The 21,210-nt window shown below is 28.7% G+C and overlaps 3 protein-coding genes across 6 annotated transcripts in view; 1 reads left to right on the top strand and 2 right to left on the bottom strand.

Annotated features, from left to right (window-relative positions):
• Positions 1–323: 323 nt before the first annotated feature.
• Positions 324–1,797, top strand: LOC123292044 (acyl carrier protein, mitochondrial). 2 transcript variants are annotated; one of them, XM_044872547.1, is made up of 5 exons: positions 324–588; positions 696–815; positions 851–967; positions 1,209–1,296; positions 1,551–1,797. In XM_044872547.1, the coding sequence occupies exons 1-5, from the start codon at positions 424–426 to the stop codon at positions 1,640–1,642; spliced, it is 582 nt and encodes a 193-aa protein (XP_044728482.1). In that variant the 5' UTR covers positions 324–423; the 3' UTR covers positions 1,643–1,797. The 2 variants fall into 2 exon arrangements, with proteins under 2 accessions (XP_044728482.1, XP_044728483.1); XM_044872548.1 differs by lacking the exon at positions 696–815.
• Positions 1,798–4,711: 2,914 nt separating this feature from the next.
• Positions 4,712–10,262, bottom strand: LOC123293177 (SPRY domain-containing SOCS box protein 3). 3 transcript variants are annotated; one of them, XM_044873908.1, is made up of 5 exons: positions 9,977–10,261; positions 9,691–9,878; positions 9,106–9,565; positions 8,472–8,615; positions 4,712–5,280 (listed from the first exon to the last, which is right to left on the bottom strand). In XM_044873908.1, exons 1-5 carry the CDS (start codon positions 10,077–10,079, stop codon positions 5,252–5,254), a joined length of 924 nt encoding a protein of 307 aa, XP_044729843.1. In that variant the 5' UTR covers positions 10,080–10,261; the 3' UTR covers positions 4,712–5,251. The 3 variants fall into 3 exon arrangements, with proteins under 3 accessions (XP_044729843.1, XP_044729840.1, XP_044729842.1); XM_044873905.1 differs by lacking the exon at positions 4,712–5,280 and adding an exon at positions 6,604–7,046 and having other exon boundaries at positions 9,977–10,262; XM_044873907.1 differs by lacking the exon at positions 4,712–5,280 and adding an exon at positions 6,980–7,202.
• Positions 10,263–17,782: 7,520 nt separating this feature from the next.
• LOC123291532 overlaps positions 17,783–21,210 on the bottom strand; it is a 55,472-nt gene continuing 52,044 nt past the window's right edge. The window contains exons 2-3 of the mRNA XM_044871846.1: positions 19,388–20,985; positions 17,783–18,954 (exon numbers count right to left, since the gene is read on the bottom strand). Of these exons, the coding sequence (XP_044727781.1) occupies positions 18,026–18,954; positions 19,388–20,867 (2,409 nt within the window). The 5' untranslated portion in view covers positions 20,868–20,985 and the 3' untranslated portion in view covers positions 17,783–18,025. The remainder of the gene's footprint in view (positions 18,955–19,387; positions 20,986–21,210) is intronic.

Below are 21,210 nucleotides of genomic sequence, written 5' to 3'. Positions count from 1 at the left end.
AAATTCATTAAAATTCCTTACTTATAAACTCTGGGATCAGCACTTAAGCCCGCTAATTCTGCCAGTAAAGGAAATTCTTCTTGACCAGGTCTCAAATTTTTTATATCTGACATAGTAATTGTTCCTGTCAATTCTGGACACATATATTTATCAATTCAAACAGAAAAAGTTCCAATTATTTAAAATTTTTTTTGCAGCAAAACAACTATTTGAATTTGACAGACGTTGGTATTGATTTGACTTTTGACTTTTGAGAATAAATAACCATTAAATAACAAAATTCCCTAAATGTATGGAACTCTGGTGTACAAAATAGTAAATAAATTTCTAGTCGTGCATGGAGAGTGCGCCATTAAGAAACAAATTTGTCTAATTATTGAATAATATCCTTCCATAAATTCGGCGAAGTTAAACATTTACAAAATGACATCTTTTGTGAGATTATTTCGCCCTAATAGTTTAATTAGGCAATCATCAATAATTTTGCGGTCACCGGCATGTTCAGCTATCTCCAAAGAAATCCATAAAGTAGAACAAAGATATTTATGTACAAATTCACTAGTTCCAACATTTTTAAAACCTTCTGAGGTAATTGATTATTACATTTTACAATTTTAATAATGAATTTTATAATAAATTTGAATAAGTTTTTTGAGACACTTATGTAACATATACCTAACCTTAAAATTTATTAGATGCAATTTCAAAAATTATACTCGACTACTACAGCAGATTCTCAAACGTTAACCTTAAAGCAAATTGAAGATAGAGTGCTTAAAGTTGTCGCCAGTTATGATAAAATAACTGCACAAGAGGTACATAATTAATTTTATGAATTTTTCTTTTCCAGAGGCTTGCCCTGTCTTTCACACGAGCCTACAGTGCGAAGGATCCCTTATCTTTAGATCTAATTCGTGATAGAGTATTACTTGTTCTTAAATTGTACGATAAAATTGATCCAGAAAAGGTAAATTTTGGTTTCAGTGCAAGCCTCTTAAATTTAAATTAAGAAAATCATGTTTTTCCTTCATGCGTTTAAAATCTAAATAGTTTAGCAATTATTAAGCTTTACAAAAATTGATTTCTATAATTTTCAAATTGTTTAAATACATAAAAAATCCTGATTTTTTAATGTTATAAGAGATTTACATGATTTTCCGATATAGTAAATTTATTAAATTTGTAAAATAATGCCAACGTTCTTTTAGTTAAAATTGGAATCACATTTTATTAATGACCTTGGTCTGGATTCATTAGATCATGTAGAAGTTATAATGGCAATGGAAGATGAATTTGGTAAGATTTAAATTCAAGTATTTTTTTCGAAACTCCCCACTATTTTTTTTGTGTAATCGATTGATATTGATCAAAAACTATTTTCAAAATGGAGATTAGAATGGAAACTATTTTCAAAAGAACATATTAACATGGGTCGGTTAGCATATTTTGGATATCGATGACAAAAAAAAATGTATGGGATAAAGGAAAGGGCTTAATTCCGAAAAAAAATCCTAATTTAATATCTAACTAATAGCATTATATTTTAATAGGGTTCGAAATTCCTGATGGAGATGCAGAGAAATTAGTTAGACCTGCAGATATAGTGAGATATGTTGCAGACAAAGAAGATATCTACGAATAGAAAATAAATAAAAAGTCTCAGTAGCTAAGATTTTTTTTATTTAGTTATTTTAAAAATACATAATTATACATTACAAATCTATACATTCAAAAAGTTTGATTGTACACTTGTTTAAATTTAAAATAAATTAAACCATTTGTTTACAGTTAAAAAAACTTTAACTTAGAACCTAACTTAGTTCCTCAGTTAGGTTTTGACACCTTCATGCATTTCATTAGTCCATTTTTTGTGACAACTGTAATCGATCCCTAGATATATCGAGTACAGAATTAGCCGTAACCGTTTCGGGTCGGCTAATTCTGTGCCGTTTTGTAGGAGTTACACATATGAAGTTACAACATGATGAGATTTCCATTAAAGTCGGTAAAAAGATTTGCGGAAATTAATCCCCCAAGGAGTTAAAATGAGTGTTGGAAGTTGGTATGAAACTTGTTCAATTTTGAAGTTATAAATATAAAAAATGATATATGAGCATGGTCCACTACAAAAGCTTTCTGTATTACTATTTTCAAAAAATTCATTCATCAAGGGGGTGAAAGTTTATATGAAACTATGTCATTTTTGAAGTTAGAAATATAAAACTTGATATATGAGCTCATGGTTTTGAGACAAAACTTTATTTTATTTTGTTCATTCTTTAAGAGGGTCAAATTGGAGATGGAAGTTTTTATGAAACTCTGTAACTTTGGTGGTGAAAAGGGGATGATAGTTTGTATCATAGATAAAACATAGGTTTGTATGAAAATTTTTGACTATTGTAACTACTTAACCGATTTTAAAAATTATTTCACCTATAATAAGTTGCAATGCAATGAGTTTCTGACATATCGCAATGTTCGGTTCGATTTTAATTCGTATCTCAAAAACTATTCGACTAGTCATGAAATGCAACCGATTTTTGTACTTTTTGGGTCAAAATTACCTTATATATTGAGTTTTATCAAAATTGGAGATAAAAAAAATTTCTCGATTTTTTGCCATTTTTTTAAGGGGTACCCCTTTGATATAATCGAGAAAATCGCAAAAAAAATTTTGTTTTGGAATTTGATGAAACTCGGTGGATGGGGTAATTTTGATCCAAAAAGTATAAAAATCAGGTTAATTTAATGATTGGATGCAGAGTTTCTGAGATATCGCAATATTTGTATCGATTTCAGTCCGTATCTCCAAAACTATTCAACCAGTCGTTAAATGCTCCCGATTTTTGTACTTTTTGGGTCAAAATTACCTTATTTACTATGTTTCATCAAAATTAGAGATTAAAAAAAAATTTCTCGATTTTTTGCAATTTTTTTTAAGGGGTAGTAGCCCTTTGATAAAATCGCAAAAAAATTTTTGTTTTGTAATTTGATGAAACTCGGTGGATGGGGGTTTTTTTTTTAATTTGATAAATCAAACCATTATTTCTTAACCTATTTCACTAATCAACTGATTTACCTAATTATTTTTGTTCAGCTAAATCGTTACTTTTGAGGAATGTGCGTCGGATAAAGTATCTAATTTGTTTGAAAAATTTTCTATGCAATTAACACGTAATACCAGGATTATTAAAGAAATAACACAATGAAATAAATTATAATAATTTTATTATTACACATTTAGATACATATTTTCTTTGCATTAAATAATTTATGAATAATTAAGAAAACAAATTCTATACTTAAAAAATAAAATACATCAATATTTAAAAACCAAAAAAAATTATATAATTTAATTGAAATTTACATTCAGTGTTAAAGATATTTGTAAATAGAATTTATTTATTCTGTATTAAAATACTTATACAAGCAATGGAAAATTAATACTACAGTCATTTAAAACAGATTATCCTACTTGCCTCTCACATTTTGCAAACAATGTAAACTATTGTTAACATATAGCGTTGATGAGTAGAATACAATAAAAAAAAATTTTTTGTTTCCATAAACAAGAGACCGAACAAAAAAAAGTTTTTGTGACTTTTCTGTTCAACAAAACTTTGATTGCAAATATTACCGAAAATATTTAAAATAGAAAAACAGTTGTGTTACCGATTTAAAGACCATACATTACTTTGAAAAAAAAAAATTCCTTATCAAAATTTTCGTATTTTTGGGAATGAAATATAAACCAAATTCAAGAAGAAAAGCAAGGCTTTATAAATTATGAAAATAATTTAGTAGTTCAATGCTTTTGACTTCTTGAAAAATTACTTTTAATGTTACCGAGTTGGTATTATATTTATATCCATAAAATATTAAATCTGACTAACAATACTATGAAATTTGATTTGTGCCCAATAAACATTTTTTAGTCTGAAGACGAAACATATTTTTTATCAAAGTTTTGTTGCGCAGAAAAGGCCAAAAATTGATATAATGCGATCACGTCTGAGTTGTAAAATTTTTCTATTGAATTCTATTAATCAAATTCTATGCCATTAAAAGGTTACCTTGAGTGAGAGATGAAAACCCAAGATGATTGTACCGTAACACAATTGTTGTTTTGATTTTTTAAGTAGGTATTTATTCATGTAATATATATTGTCGGTTCTGATGAATTTATAATTTGTCTACATTTCGGAAAGGGCATTTATCATTTGTCACATTATCGGTTATTTTCTTCTGCAAATTTATATCTTGCTCGAACATTAAATTACAAGCATTAATATAGAAAATCAAAGTTTGAGAGTTTTTTGAATTACTAATGACATGTATTAGTTAATAACTTCAAAAAATGTGCTTGCTCACTCTAAGAAAGCATGCCTTTCCGGTGAATATAATGAATTATTCCCCCTTGATCAAAATTTGCATTAAAAATGAGGTATTAAAAAAAAAAATAATCGCCAATCTTTAAAAAAATTTCCGTTTTTAAAAATAGTCTAAAATAAATTTTTATACCATATATTTTAACTTTGTACTAATTTTTAGAGATTTTGAGTAATTACAAAAATTACGTTACGAACTTTGAACCTAACAATAATTAATAGTCTTAAGTAATTCTAATTATTTTGCTAAATATGAATGAATATTTCATTATAAAAGGAATATATTAACATGAATTAAATAAAAACAATATGAAACTTATTGTTAATTTGATTTTATTGTTTATTTATTCTGTTCTAGAAACCCCATTCTAAATGGTGCACTACAATTACGTTTGTGGTTATTTAAATTAAGGAGGTTGAGGCATGCAGTGCGGCTTTAAAAATATTTTCACAATCCATACATAGATTGTTGGCTAAAATATTCACTAAGTTCGAGGAAACATTAAGAAATTTGTTTATCTCTGTTTTGGTTTTGTAACGTTATAATGACTAAATTTCTAAATTTTAGAATGAAACGTCTTTAAGTTCACCTGCAATACATGCCTGCCTTTGCTGCTTAGTTATTACTCGTTCTGTTATAAATTATTTTCCATTGCTTTGTACTGTAAGATTTTAAACGCCAAATTAAAATTAATATTTACAATATGATTAATAATCGAAAATGTTAATGGAATTTATTCATGGTCGATGGCATAAAAACTAAACACGGAGTTATATATGAGTTCTCGGAAAATCAAATTGACCATTCAGTCCCGATACAATTAATCTTCACGATAATTATTTTTACTGCTATTCGATTCTACTTAACGCGGTGGTGGAACCAATACAAGAGCTGCAGAGAGTAACACACATTTATGAAAAAATATATTTAATAATTTTATTGTGCAATATTTGATGTCTGGTGATGAAAAAAATATATTTTGTTTGCATTTCATTTATGGCACAACAGTAAATATGTACTTATCACCAAACATACAAAATTAATTGACTAGAATCACAGATTCTGAATCGTTTGATACAGCTTTACACCTTTCATCTATTTTTCGCAAACAGGCTGAAGTTTTGTTCATCAACAATTTATAACATGAAACAATACCACGGACCATCACGTTGTGCTGAAAACCTACATGTATCCAATTTATTTCGATACCGCCATTTAATTAGGACATAATAGAATATTGTCGGGTTTTATGTACACAAAGGGATTTTTAAAGCCACAAGTACAATGAGCTACCTAAAACTCATAGTCACAATTTGAAAAGTTCTAGACATCAAAATCCTATCATATATCCATAAACCAAATAAGAATTGACATTTTGCAATAATCAAAATGACGATTCCAATAGGCAATTGCAAATTTCGGTTTATGGGACAACTATTTGGGGACTAAATATAAACTTCTGAGCTCAATTTGAGTTAGTCATCATCGCGATTTCGTACGATGAAATCTTAAATGAATTGAAAATTATGTTTCAGAATCTTGAAACATAAATTTAAGCACGTTTGCGAAAAATATTTGAACGTGTAAAATCTGTCTTAAAATAAAAATTAAATTATTTTCTTAAAAATAAACTTGGAGGAATGAATATAATGAATTATTTCATTTTAACTTGCATACTACTAAAATAATTTTTTGTCAGTAATACCAAATTCCTCTTATTTATTCAGAATCACGAAATTTGTTTATGATATGGTCAATGAATAGAAAATAATGAATGAAAAGGCCAAGATTAATATGATAACCAAAACTCATGTAAAAAAAAGGACTTAATTATAAATTTTTAAAGTTTATGAATGAATTTATTTCGCGATATGATATATTGCTTCTCTTATTGTGTTACGTTAGCTGATTTATCCACCAGGGTATGTTATGGAAATTCGGAATTAGAGGCGAAGTTATTACTTTTTAACAATCCAAAGTATTTTTATTTTGCATATTATTATATTACGATCGCTTTTTTTATCGCCAAAGTCTATTAATCCCCAAATCTTAACCGAATCAATTAACAACTCTTAATTTTCGTAACGATTCGAAGTAATTTCGTACAAGACTAATAAAATTTCGTATATCGGATTTCATATCCATAACATCCCTAATTTTCGATTTATAAATTTCTTACAAATATCCATTTTAATTTTTTTTTTAAATAATTTTAAATATCATATTCGTCTTAAAACTATAAAAATAATTTCCTCAATTCAAAATATGGACATTATGGTCACGTTTATTATGAAATCCTTTCTAAAAAAACATATTTTTAAAACATTCTGCAAAGGTCTGCTCCTCTTCTGTTTTATAATCTTCAAATTTGTTTGTACGATTTAAAAATTTTATTTATATTTAACGCGAAACAACGTTACTACGTACTGATTGAAATTTAATTCCATTTTACATTAATGTTAATCGAAAACTTTGAAGATGGCATTCAGAATATCATAATGTAAAATAGTACCAAAAATAACTAAAAACAAATTTAGAGGCCTCCCATTTTACTTTTAAAGTCAAACGACTTCACCCGGATTGTAATCCAGGTTCAAGCTCGGTTGAATCAACCTTGCGTGGGTTGCTTGACTTTCTAGGTTGCTTAAGTGGCCTCACTGCAAAAAATAGAATTTAATAGTTTTCCTATAACAAATGATCTTTTTTAAGTAATTTTTTTTTTGAATCACAGAAAATATCACATTTGGGCCTGATCTCACTTTCATCACGATATCAATTTTCTACATTATTTCCAATTATGTCAAAATAGATTGCTGAAATATTAAAATTTACAAAATAACATTGGAAGACATAAAATTGAAGGAATGTTACTAGTTTTTCTTGAATATAATATATTCTTCATGAAGAATTTTTTTAATCAATTTATTTATCAAATGCACAGCCAAATCAATAATTTCGAGCTCAATATACTCATATTTATTCGATATTCTAATAATGTATCATAAGCAAAACAGGACATCCTTACATTTCTAATCTAAAATTTGAATAAAATATTTTCACATACAAATCTTTGGCAATTGAAATGTATGTTTACCTTGTAAAAGATATACAAATTGGTGGATATCTTCAACCGCGTATAAATGATTTATTCCGAAACTTGATAGATTACAACTTGCGACACCATATTGAAAGTAGAAATCAAATTATATTATTTGTAATTATTTTATCACCGGAGCGAGTTACGTTGTTTTTGTAAAAGTTACAAATTATACTTTTTTTATTTCACAGTAGTTTCTAAATTACAGTGTCCAGAAATTATTTTATCACAAAAAATAAAAGAAACATCTTTACTTGACTCAATATCTTAATTATTATATTTCTTGTTCAATAATTTGAATCAATTTTATTCGAATGGTTGGGGTCCATGAGCTCTTACCCAGAATGCATTTATAAAGAAGTGCTAAGATTACAAGAACTGAAATAGAGGGAGTGTTAAATTGTTTGGTAGATAAGCTCGACGAGACTGAACGAAGATGATTCATGACTCACCTTTCGTAATTCTTTTGAAATATTCGTATTCTGTTGTACTCTTTTAACTATTTCTTTTTTTTATGGTAAACAAACTACCATGTACTGTAATTAACAGAAATTACTGGCCTGGCAGAAATCAATGAAGAAAAAAAGGTAGTAATGTTCATGCAAATTTTTATAATAACGCAGAAATGTCTTGCTATGATAATAAAATAATTACAAAAAATTGATTTTCGATGTTTTTTACAACATTTACAAGTGAAAACTCATCAAGGTTGAAAATTCAAACGTTCAAACACGTATATGACGATATCAAACCAATAAAAAAAACTCTTATACATTTTACAAGGTCAACTCAATTTTGTTTCTATTGATTGGTCAACTTAGCTAATATTCAAATGTATATGAAGTTTTGTTGATAAGACAGGTTAGTAATATTTTATGTTTTGATACAATGCGAGCTTATTTGTGAATTCAATTTTCGTTAAATTAAGAGAATTTGTAAAACGGACAGAGAAACTTTAAACATTAAAGTTGAATTAAATACTCACCCATTCTTACGTTATCGGATTGCATAAGTGTTACTATATTATGTGATGATAAATTTGTCTGTATGTTAACGGGTTCGTCATTCCAATTTGGATCAGCTTTTCGTTTTCTGATTTCTAATTTATTCTTAAAAGTATCCATTTCGTCTAAATACAAATTTTAATAATTTCCGTTAAATTTGGTTTTTAAAACTTTGATTTTTTTTAAGGAGATGTATCGATATATAGCGATCGTATTATGTATATAGTTTAAAAAAAATTAAAATGACCTTCGTATCAATTTGAAAATGGACTTCATGTTCAAACCCAAGATCATGTTATACCATCACCATCATTTTAATATCCTACCGAGTCTTTTAGCCGTATTCATTCTTTTGGACTATTATGTATAAAAAAAACAGAAATCGTAGCGCTGTCCCTTTCAATATGTCCAAAAAGTTTATTTTAACGAAAAATAAAGTAAGAGTTTGTATTGGTAAAAATAAGGTTTAGTGATACACTAACTAATAGAGAACTTTTTGTATCTAGAAATTTTGAAATTTTTTTTAACCTGCCTTTACCATGTGAAATTACCTACCAGCTTTGTAATACGGCCGCTATATAATCGAGAATCTAAAGATTGGATATTAATAATTACCTGCAGAGTAAGTCATTACCCACCAAAATTCAGACAATGCTTTTCGCAATCCGGGTATTGTGTATAATTCATCGATTAATTTACGACTTTTTCCTATTGTAAGAAGGCAATCTAATTGTAAGTTTGGTGGATAAGAGACTGCATTAATTATACGCATTGCGGATCTGGCGGCTGTTGATGATACCATTGGATAAAGTGCACCAACTGCACCAACATTTTGGAAAGCAACTCCCAATGGTTGCCGATTGTGGAAAAATTCAATCGTTCCAGCACACATATCAAGATGAACGCCGATAATACTACCTTGACCGAAACGTGGACCATATGAATGAAATTGACCTTTATGTTGTCTACAACCTCGATAAGAATATCCCCATGAGTGTTCATCTTGGCCGAGAACACTGCAAAATCTGTATGCCCATACTCGAATTTCTGCTTTTTCTGTGCCCACTCCTACCATCTGTAAAAAATAACGATTGAATATAACACTTCGTAGAAAACCGAATCGTACTTCGGTGATTCGGATACAAAAGATTAAATTATGAGTTCAATAAAATAAATCGTTCATATCCTTATTTCACTCACCACGTCAGTTCCATACAAAGAAGTTAACATTTTTATTTCCCAAAAATAGTGGTACCCAGGTAAGCATATGACATTACCCCGAACAGCTGCTGTACCAGAACTGTAACCAGGATGAAATCTAACATCTTTATCGCAGTTACTTAAAACAGTTTGTCTTGATAAATGTTTATTATCCCACGCCCAATTTACTATTGAAATGAAAAAAAAATTATGAAATGAGTTCAGATTATATACTTATCGATAAAAAATATTTGGAAATAAAAACTGATTAAAATAAAATTATTACCATCTTGATCTTCGCCACAAGAACACTGTAAATCTTTTTGTGGAACACACTCACAGAAGGATTCAGTGGGAGATCCAGTCTTTATCCTATTGCTGATTTTCATTTTATAAAATGTCTAAAAATATTCTCAATAACTACTGAACTAAATAATTTACAACACACAATAAATGTTGATTAATTTGATGGTTTGAATAAAACAAAATGACACAGTAAATATTAAGAATAATTGTTCAATAATCAAATGCACTTTTTTACTTATTTGTTTATTATTTATTTATTATCAATATTTCTTAGAACGTAGTACACATACTTCTTCGTGGACTATAAAGTATATTTATGCTAGTGGAATAAAATCTATTTTTCTAATAGGTACATTTAAAGTAAACCTACATTATTTATAAATAGAATAATCTAGAAAATACTGGATGATTCGCTACAGAGCTATATTTAGACGGTTTAGTATATATGTAAACTAATAATATTGAGAAATTAGTTACTAGAGTGCGATTTCATAAAATCTGAACTTGGGAAAAATATTGGGAATGGTTGAAGGAATTGCAATAAATAAAAACACGATGGGGAAATTTGAAGCAAAATTCGGGTTATCAAAGAGTTTGAATTATTAATTCTTTTCATGATAACAAGTTATTTTTTTAATTCCAGTACATCCGAAGGCTGGCACCCTTTAAAACTTAGGACCATACACAGAAATTGTTTTAATTTTTAGATCTATCAGTATTTAATAAATTTAAAACTCGGTGTATAACATGGAAATCAGCAATGCAACTTTTGGGAGTATTGAAAATGAAAATTTGGTTTTTATTTTTGATTTTGTTCCGAACCAGCTTTAGAGCCACGCGCGAAAGTATTTATAAGCTCTATATCTTTTTATTTTATTGTTAATATTATTTATTTAATAATATACGCAATATTATGATGAAATCTCATATTTATTTTAGAATAAAAATATTTAGAACCTGCACACATACAACGAATAGCACCTCATTCCATAATATACGAGACACCCTTGTTTTTTGTTAATAAAAAAACATAATTTTTATTTGAAAGCTTGTTTTGTTGTAACTGTTTAACTTTTTTGTAATTACGAATTGGTTGAGTTCAGTTTGTCGACTATAGAGGAGTTGATTGGGTTCTGAAGTTATTAGCCCTTGCGTTCAAAAATGAGACACTATTACAGAAAACTTAAATATTTATTATTAAATATTAATAAATTTTAAGTAAAATTAAATAATATTAAATTTAAATCTAGTAACATTAGATTATGTTGCAGTTGGTATCGGGAGCCCAAAGCCAAAATTGTTCCTGCCGCGAGACATATAATATAATGAACACGCCATCTTGAATTTTGAAAAGCCTCCATCTTGAATTTTGTTGATAAGGCCCAATGGGCGGAGTTTAAAATGTCGCTGGTACAGATGCGATCTTTGTACTCTTTAGCGTTAAAAAAGTATGTCTTAAAATTAAGGTTCTTTTTATCATTGTGATTATTTTTGTTACAATCTATTATCTGTGGTTTACTGCTAAGTAAGACAAATCAATTCTGGACCGATTTTTCCCCGTATCACAAACAGGCATCCGACAGAAGATTACGTTTAGGAGAGGGGGGAAATTTTCGTACAATTTTTACATATTTTCAAGAACATTCGTTCTAACCATTTACCGAATGGTCTTTCCTGCTCATCACTCTGTCCCACTGAAAAGGGCTGGATTAATGCATGGACTCAACCGGACCCCGAATGTTCTGGAGGCCCCCAACAATCAAATAAAAAAAATGTTATTATTAAGTTACTCGAAGTAACCTTAGTAATTCTACGTTATTGAGGCTACTTCGCTCAGCAGAGGCTATTGAAATGGGAAGAATCAAGAAATACTCAATAGTATCTCATTAATTGGCCACTAAGCATTCGCCTAATTCGCCTATATGGTAAAGCCGGCCCCGTTATCATTAAGATAATTTATCAACCACAAATATCAGATTTTACCGGTATTTATTCTATAGACTGGATTAAGTGGTATTGGATTTAAGTAAAACTATCAAATTAAAATATTGTTTATACATTTATTTTTAATGTACAAGTTTTAATAATCATTCAAAAGACATTTCCATAACGCTTTTGACATATATACAAGTTTTTTTTATTCAAATCTGAATAAGAGATCTAGGCTCTTAAATTTTATGTTTATTTGTTACTGCTTAAAAATTATTGTACAATAATTCTATATGAGTTATGTTGTTTGTTTTATTAACACCTATGGTGGGAAACATTACAGTTTTAATTTTTGTCTTTAATAATCCTAGCATGTCTATAAAGTTTCGTATACTACTCTTCGTATTTTTAAAATATAAATTTTTGAGATCAACGTTAATATTATACTATTTTTATTCGTTTTCGTTTAAATCGAGCAATTGTTAGGTAAGAAAATGGAAATTTTTAAATGTTATTATATACAAAAATATTTTTTTACATTTGGTTAGACATTTAAGAGGGATTGTTTACCAAAAATATCATTTACGTTTAAAAAATAGTAATTCAAAATAACCAAATTATTATCAAGAGTTATTTACATTATTTAAAGGAACTCAAATTTTTCAAAATTGCATTGTCTTAAATCTATAATGTATCACACCACCATAATAAATTTAGTTAAAAAACAGAACAGTTTTCTTTTTAAATATTATTTATATATATATTTTAAATGAAAATGTCGGCCCTGAAATAACAAATTTGTTATACAAATTATAATAATTTTATAGAAATATATTTTTATTATATTAATACTGTTTATAACTACGTTTGTCTCTAAACAATTATATTTTTGACGGATATTTTACTCATTTCATTTGAATAGCTGATTATATTCAGTGGACGGAATATTGTTAAACCAAACATTCCGTTCCCAAAGTACTGAATACGTTTTTAAAATGGTGTGAAATCTAGTTTTTCTTTTAAAAAAAATAAATGGTCATGTTCAAGAATGTGTGTGATTCAATTAGTGTCAAAAACATAGTAGGAAATGTGAAAATATTAACGGATATATGATCGATTCTAGAGACCATTTTCATTTAAAACGAAAGTTTATAGTCTAAAAACTTTTGCCATGACTATATAAATATGAATTATTAGTTGGATAAATCTACCGGATAATAAATTCGGTAAATTTTGGGAAATGGTTAATTTTTTTAAATAGGGTTCCTTCGTTGTAAAAAATACAGAAAAGGAGTTTTCCGATTCCGGAACGATTCGCACGACCTTCTTCTGCACGCGGTTTTTATCTCTATATTGTTTTCTTTGGTGACGTTTTCTTGAATATCTCTGCTTCTATTGATCGGATTGAGACAGGCATTTAATATCGTTCAGTACTATTGACTGCCACCCACTATTGTCCTTTGTACAGATTATAGCGGCTAAAAATGGCTAGTACTACTGGCTGCCAGTACTGGCCAGCATTTTATAGAAAATACTGTTGCCTGCTACGTGCACGATGAAATATCTGATTCTCTGGTTGTAATTAATTAAAAATATAAAATATATTATTAATTCTATTTTAAAGAACTTTACTCTTTCGTTTTTTGTGACAAAGGTTTCTAGGAAAGATCACAAAATCGTTAATATTGTCGGTTGTTCAGTATTGGTATTATATAGTGTATGCGCACAACTTTTTAAATGAATTTGTCACAGGGATTTTAAATTGTGCGGGTGCGCTATGTGATAAATTCACGCATTGAACACAACCAATAAACAGGATGTATCATAAGTCACGAGGAATCTCTGAAAAATGAATTTGTCAACTCAAAAATCCCGAAAGTTCCAAAAGGGATGCATCATTAACAAAATAGGGCTTCGCTTATAGTTTTGAATTTCCAGAATTGTTTCTATTAGAAATATTGAAATTTTTGTGAAGCTCTAGAAAATAAATTTTACTACATTTTATCATCAGAAAATATGTTCAAAATTTCTAAACACAATTTGCATCAAATTGACAAATTTTGTATTTTAGAACTTGAAAGTTCTCCGTTAAAATTAGACTTTGCAGAAAAAATATGTTTTGATAAATTGTAGTAAAATTGATTTTTTAATAACTTTACACCTTACAAAAATTTTCCTTATACTAATCAAGACGTTATGAACGATGATTAACGATGCCTTATCTCGTTAATGATATAAGGGATCGAAAATTTTTAAAGATTTTTGGATTTGTTTCAGTTGTTGAATTTATTTTCCAAAGATTTGTAGTGACTTATGATATATGCTGGTATCGCTGTAGTAAAACGATTTATTATGATTTTGAAAATTTTGTTATTTCGGACACAATCCTGTAGTAATTTTTTGTTTTTGGTTAGACTAAATAAATTTTTTTATTAAAGACATGTTGAAGCCCATATTAATATACAAATATTGTATTGTTTTCACAATGTAAGTCGTTGAATATTTTTTAAATTTTGTTTTTGTAATTAAATATTTGTTTATTTACAAGTATAAAGACATCCATATATATTTATTTAAAGCCGAATATATATTTTTTTCTGTAATAATTTTATTGTAAAATTTAATTATTCATACATTTTTAAGACGAAAAAATAAATTTAATTTCTTTACAAGAATTTATAATCGGACAAGTGATTGATGCGACAGCAGTATGATTGATCACATGGTGTAATTAAAGTTAAATAAAATACTTGTTATTGTTTATTAATAGGGCTAGTTTAGCAGATCAAATCGTTTCTCGTACAATCAGTTACAAATAGGGTTAGATTACCCAACAGCCCCAATAATAACAACAACAATTGGCATGCTTAGCAAAAAAGAGCTTTGGTCACCGTTGAAGTCAATCTAAACGAAATGGTTATTGATCCAATACGTTATGATAAAGCATTTACAATTATATATTATTTGGTTATGTCGCGAAGGTTGAAGTGTGTCGTATTTACCTAAGAAACCAGTCTTAGTGCATTATTTGAAAAAACTAGCGACAAAACATCAAAAATTGGCTAAATCTTGGAAAGAGTCATATATCAGCTGTAATTTAAAAACTATCAGTTAAAAACTATAAGTAATTCAAATATCAACTTTAAACTATTTTTATAATTGATATTTGAATTACTGCTACATACGTTAGACATCTCCCATGTTTACTACAACACATTGGCTAATTCGCATCTTTTTGTTCAATTTTTACACTAGATGAAGCGAATTTTATCTTCTAAATAAGCTGAATACGACAATCTGGTTAATTTTAGTTAAACGGCTGGAATCCCAAATGTCTTGTAAATCAAATTTGACCAGAAAATATGATGTAGGAAGCATATGTGAAAGGAATGCACCTTATGTGAATGATTTTAACTTTAGTAGTGAGGAATATAAATGTTTAAAGCACTTCTAATCAAAATTGTATGTATTACTTTAATCTTTAAGTGAGATGATTTCGCTCTAAACTGACGACTTTCTTGAATTCGTTTATGTTCAAGCTGGTTTGACTGATTGAATATCTGTTTATTAAAAAAAATCTAGTTTTCGACTTTTTGGATAACATAAAATAATATTTCAAGTTTTTGAGTAAAATACAATAAGGTTTTTACTACGTGTATTTTATATTGTAAGCCTGTCACAAAATCATAAACTGTACGAATGGGGGAAAATTGCACCAAAAATGGTGGAAAAGGTACCAATGTTGTTTAGATCTCAACTTTTGGTGTTAGCATTTTTCTTAATCTACCGTTTTTCAAAAATATATTTGTATAAACAAATAATTTGTAATTTTTTAAATTATTTTAATTGTAAAATTGATTTTTTAAGAGACACCTTTCACTTGTTGAACGAAAGGGTCTTGAGAGCCTGTTTAAAAGGTTCAATATCTACATTATTACTTTAATAGATTATTCTGTCTTGTAAAGAAATTGAAAATGTTTAAAATAATTTTAAATAAATAATATATTAATTCGGTTTACCTCTCCAATTTTCATGAATGATTTATGAATAAATTATTAATTGTTATCATTAAAAACGTATGAATAATTTATGTTTGTATAAAAAAATTATAAATAAAATACAACAATTGTTTTTAGAATATATTTCCTCTTACGTATAATTTTAACAGATAAATATTTGTAAATGAAGCTTTTAAAATGTATAAAAAATTGTAAACATTCATTTTTGGGTATTTTCTTAACATTTACTTGTTAAAATTAATTTTTTATTAAAAAAATTAATCATCCATTTATTGAATTTGCTATCTATCAAACTTAAGAATGGAAAAAATATTATCGACGGGATACTGAAAAATTGAAACATAAAATTAATTGGTCGTTAATTTAAAATAAAAATTCTTCTGATTTTTTCCCATTTTTGTATATATGTATTGAAAATTTGGATTGTAATTGACTGGCGATTTGAGAGAACACATGAAATCAAATGTAATATAGGTATTAATTATGAAAATAAATAACAATAATTTAACTATTTTTCACAAAATAGGCGTAAATTTAATAAGAAAATTTGAAAAAATTATACTGTTTGGACAAAAGTAGGCATCGAAGGTTGACCTTCAGTGTAACGATTATTTTTTGAAGCGCAGACCAGAAATTTTATTCGGTAAAAAAATCGTTTTAAATACTCTACCGTTTTAGTGACGCCTGCGAAAATAGTGTGAACTATCACAGAGAATGCAATATGCGTAGGCGTATACAGGCTAGTTTTAATTTATTAAGATATTAAATTATTGAGAAATGACCAGACTGATTATGAAATAATTATAATCCTGTTAAAGAAAATTTTTTTACAGTCTTGAGCAAATCATGTGTCCGAGAACGCGGACAAACAACACCTTATTTCATAGGCTACTTGTGCAATATTTAACGCAACAACAGGATAAATCTTCATTAGTATAATTTCTAGAATATTTCTATTTTGATAATTTTGCATCGATCTACAATAATTGTCAATGTTCACGAATTTTCATTAGTTTCTTTGATTCTTTTGGTAAATCCGAACGCATAAATAAAACGAATTATTTTGAAACCATCGAAACTATTTTAAAAATGATTTTAAATTAGGATTCACTCAAAATGATGATCTTAAAAACTTCAATGGTTAAAAAATGAATTTTTAAAACCCATGATGATTGTGTTTAGATCACGGACAACTAATAATTACAACTCTGTCAAAGTTCAATCTACTTAAATCACTAATTGTAAAAAAAACTGAGACAAACAAGCATCGTTTAATTTCATAATATTGGAACAAAGATTAGAAAAATGTTATTTTCCCCAAATCGTCTGGGCATTTCTCAGATGTTAACCGGGAATTAGGATTATTTTGAGGGTAAATAATGTATTCAAATCAGTTTTAACCATTGGCTCTGCTTAATTTTGTTCTTCTAGGTAATTTATTTATTTTCATAATAATTTAGATAGATGTATAAGCTTTTCAGAAAAAATATTGTTCCTCCATTAGAAACTGGAAGCCCCATTAAAAATAGAAGGAGTGCTAAGAAGGTACATACAGTATATAATTTTATAAATATAACTTTTTTTGTTAACTATTTTTTTAAATAATCTATATAATACAGAACTAATAAATAAAATGTTCTTAATTATTATTTATTTATGTTTAATCATTTTTTATTAATTAGAAGGCACTTAGATGATAGCACCTTACTGATAGATTGTTTTTTTATTTAGACAGTTCTTGCTACTTTTTTTGAAAATAAATAAAATTAAAAGTTTTCTTGTCAAAAATAATAAAATATAATATACATATAAAAAAGTTTATACAAAACACATCGGGTTTCAAAAAAAAAAATTTTTTTCACGCACAAATAAGTGAAAAAAATTCACTAAGCACAGTAAACAGTTGCAAGACTGTAAATATTTTGTCACAAGGTGCGCTCATTTTGTTTTATTTCAGTTTATATAGCACGTTATTTTTATTGGTCCACAAAGCAATTAAACAAAGTTTCATAAAAAATAAAACCTGCTTCGTATATCTAATTCGCAATTAATAACACTTGAAGCAGGATTATCACTAACCCTCAGACTTCTGTCCCATCTTCGCCCTCATCCTCAAATAAAGGACCACTTACAACAGTCTTCATTTTTGGTTTTGGTGGAGGTTTTGGCGGAACTTTAGGACTACGACCTAAAGTACCACTAACAGATGAAGGTGTCGGTGATGTTGACCCTGATAATGGTTCTTCATTAGGTGATAATATACCTAAACTAGCACCTTCAGGAGCTTGTCTTGGAGCCCAACTATCTCTTCTTCCTTCAGGATTAGGTGGGGGACTTGTTGGAAGCCTTTGAAGTGACCCCCCTCTCGCACTAGGTGGACGAGGTGCTGGACAAGGAGCTGGAGGTGGCTCATGCTCTTCAATAGGAGTGTAATACACTGGTAGACCATTTTGCTGGTAATTAGGTGTTGCAGGAAGTGGTCTACCACGCATATTCATTGGACTTTCTACTACACTCTTATTTAAAGATAAAACAGAGCTGCCATCAGCTGTTGTCCTCAAACCTAAATTGTCATAGACAGGATCAGCAACCTCGGAGCCTAGTGTGGAAGAAGGTGCACTCCAACTAGGAACTCGTGGTCGACGTGGAATTGTTACATATCCTTGACGTGATTGTACAACGGGAATACCCACAGGAGAAGTAAATGGCGAATGTGATCGGGAATATGGTAGAGTCCTAAACAAATTGCTTGGGAGTGTACCATAAATTGGACTGTGAATGGGTGATTGTGGACCATGAATTGCTGGAGGACGAGAGTAGTCTGGAATTGTTGAAGCGCAACTTCCAGCTGGAGACACTTGACTTGCACGTGCGGAAAACGATAGTAAATCTGGAGGATAAGGACGATCGGACCTCTTAATATCCATAACAGGTAATTCTTTTAACTGTTTAAGATTCGGGTCTATACCAGATAATGAACGATTTTCCTCATCTGCACCATTTCCAGAATCTGAAATATTGGAAATATTTAATGTAGGTTACTTGTGAATTATCGAATCTGATGTTAAATCGTGAAAAGAAATGAATCTTCAATTTTTAATCTCAATTTAATTTCAAATTACGTCGGTAGTTCCTAAATGGATGGGTCGATGTAATTCGATTTTTTTAAATTGAACGCCGATTAACTTCTGATAGGTGATGAGCTCTTATCCTATTTTATTCGAAAAATTATACAAAATTTGAAATTTTGATTTTAAATGTATTATTATGTATTACGTACTATTTTCCAGATAGCTCATTTACACTAAAAATGTACCTACTATTTTGTAACATCAAATGGCAAAAAACTTTCGGTTTTATTTATAGATTATCTATCCTCCATTTCGAAAATTTCACTTGTGTTAAATGCATTTCTATTCGACAATTTCTAAAAATATACTTACTAAATACAGAATCATTATCCAGCAATGTACGGTTTAGATCACTCATTTCTGTTCCACAACTAGCAACAGAAGGCGGTGCTTCACATCGCCTTGGAGGTTTTGTTATCGGATTCACAGCAGTAATTAAACTTTTCTCCATTTCTGTATCATCCAAATTTGCACCACCATTGGCACGACTCGTGTCATTCTTCGACGGAAGTTTACGACGTTGCCACAAGCAATAAAACAAAAAAATCAGAATAATAAATAACAAAAATACACCAATGATAATTCCTAAAATTAATGGCAAAAGTACAGGATTCGAGTCTGAATCTAAGCCAGGTATCATTCCAGCTGCTAACAACACTGTAACATTTCTTTCATCCAGACCACCAGGATTTTTAGCTGTACATATTAACTCTCCACGATCTTGTAATCTTGGATTACGTATCGTTAAATTGACCCATCGTATATTATCGTAACCACTTTCACGTATTATATAATGTTTATCATTCGAATTTTTAATTCTTGGATCATTTTCCAAAATTTTATTATTCAATTTCCAATTAATATCTGGTATTGGATCACCATAAACTTTACAAGAAATCGTTCTCTCTGCATCATTACGCAATGTAATTGATGTACCGACATCTGGATCTAAAATAACTGGTTTACATGCAAACTTATCGGCACTTATACTATTCCAAAAACTTCCACGTAAGTTAGCTGGTTCTTCACATTGCGTGGGTCGAGTATATAAATTATTTTCTAGTGTCCAGTTACGAAATGCTCGTAATCGGCAATCACATTTCCATTCATTACCAAATAATACTAAACTAGTTAATTTTTCCTCTGGTTTTGAACGGTTTAGTATTAACGGTTTCATATATTTTAATTTATTATTTTTTAATACGATAGTTTGTAATTTAGAATCGTTTCTAAATGCATTTTCGTCGACTGTATGTAATTTATTGTTACTTAAATCAACATTTTGTAAATAATTTAAATTGCTAAACGTTCCTTGTTCGATCACCTCCAATGAATTATTTTGTAAATAAATGTTCCGTATTTTGATTAAATGTTGAAATGTCATCGGATGTAAATATTGTATTGCATTATCTGATAAATGCAATTCTATTAAAATTGTTAACCCTTCAAAGGCATCCTCATGTATCTCACTTAAACCACAACGTTTTATAGTGATCAAATGTAAATTGATCATATTGATCTCTTTGAATACGTGTTTTGATAATTTCTGTATTTTATTATCAGATAAATCTAATGCTTGAATATTTGGACTTAAGGTATTTGGCACTGTTGTTAATGAACTTGCAGTACAATCAGCATATTTTTTACTTGATTGATATTTACATTTACAATATTTTGGACAATTATCGTCCCACTCAGCATGCACGAAAGTCACTGTTTTAAATAGTATACCAGTAAGCACCAGAATAATTACGGAATGGTAGCACCACATTTTAAAAAAAGTTCTAATCATTTCGTTTTTTTATAATTTTTTTAGATTCATCATATGTTAATTGGTACAATTTATTTCTAGACCCTGCTTTCGTTCTTGCGTTTACATCATGATTTACTGGATACTAAATGGTTGGCATCTGAAACAAAAAGAAGCAACAGTTAAAATTTGAAATTAGTCTGATTTATTTAATGTAATCAAATAATATTTTGTTGATCAATAACACACATTCCCGACAAAATCCGAAAAACACATTAAAAAAGGACTATTTTCCAACTTTTTCGAAAATGTTAATAAATATGAAAAAAATTCAGGCATTTTTATCCCGATTATACTATGGCGAAGGTTATGTGTTTGACCGGTA

This window comes from Chrysoperla carnea, chromosome 2 (genome assembly GCF_905475395.1).
Source record: "Chrysoperla carnea chromosome 2, inChrCarn1.1, whole genome shotgun sequence".
NCBI lineage: Eukaryota > Metazoa > Arthropoda > Insecta > Neuroptera > Chrysopidae > Chrysoperla > Chrysoperla carnea.
This window is presented reverse-complemented; position numbering and strand designations above follow the sequence as displayed.

Excerpts from the sequence above, each read along its gene's own strand:
- LOC123292044 (XM_044872547.1), top strand. The coding sequence starts at position 424 with ATGACATCTTTTGTGAGATTATTTCGCCCTAATAGTTTAATTAGGCAA. Across the intron at positions 816-850 it reads ATAAAATAACTGCACAAGAG|AGGCTTGCCCTGTCTTTCAC; the intron begins GTACATAATTAA and ends TTTCTTTTCCAG. Across the intron at positions 1,297-1,550 it reads GGCAATGGAAGATGAATTTG|GGTTCGAAATTCCTGATGGA; the intron begins GTAAGATTTAAA and ends ATATTTTAATAG.
- LOC123293177 (XM_044873905.1), bottom strand. The coding sequence starts at position 10,079 with ATGAAAATCAGCAATAGGATAAAGACTGGATCTCCCACTGAATCCTTC. Across the intron at positions 9,566-9,690 it reads CTTTGTATGGAACTGACGTG|ATGGTAGGAGTGGGCACAGA; the intron begins GTGAGTGAAATA and ends TATTTTTTACAG. Across the intron at positions 8,616-9,105 it reads GGTAATGACTTACTCTGCAG|ACGAAATGGATACTTTTAAG; the intron begins GTAATTATTAAT and ends ATTTGTATTTAG.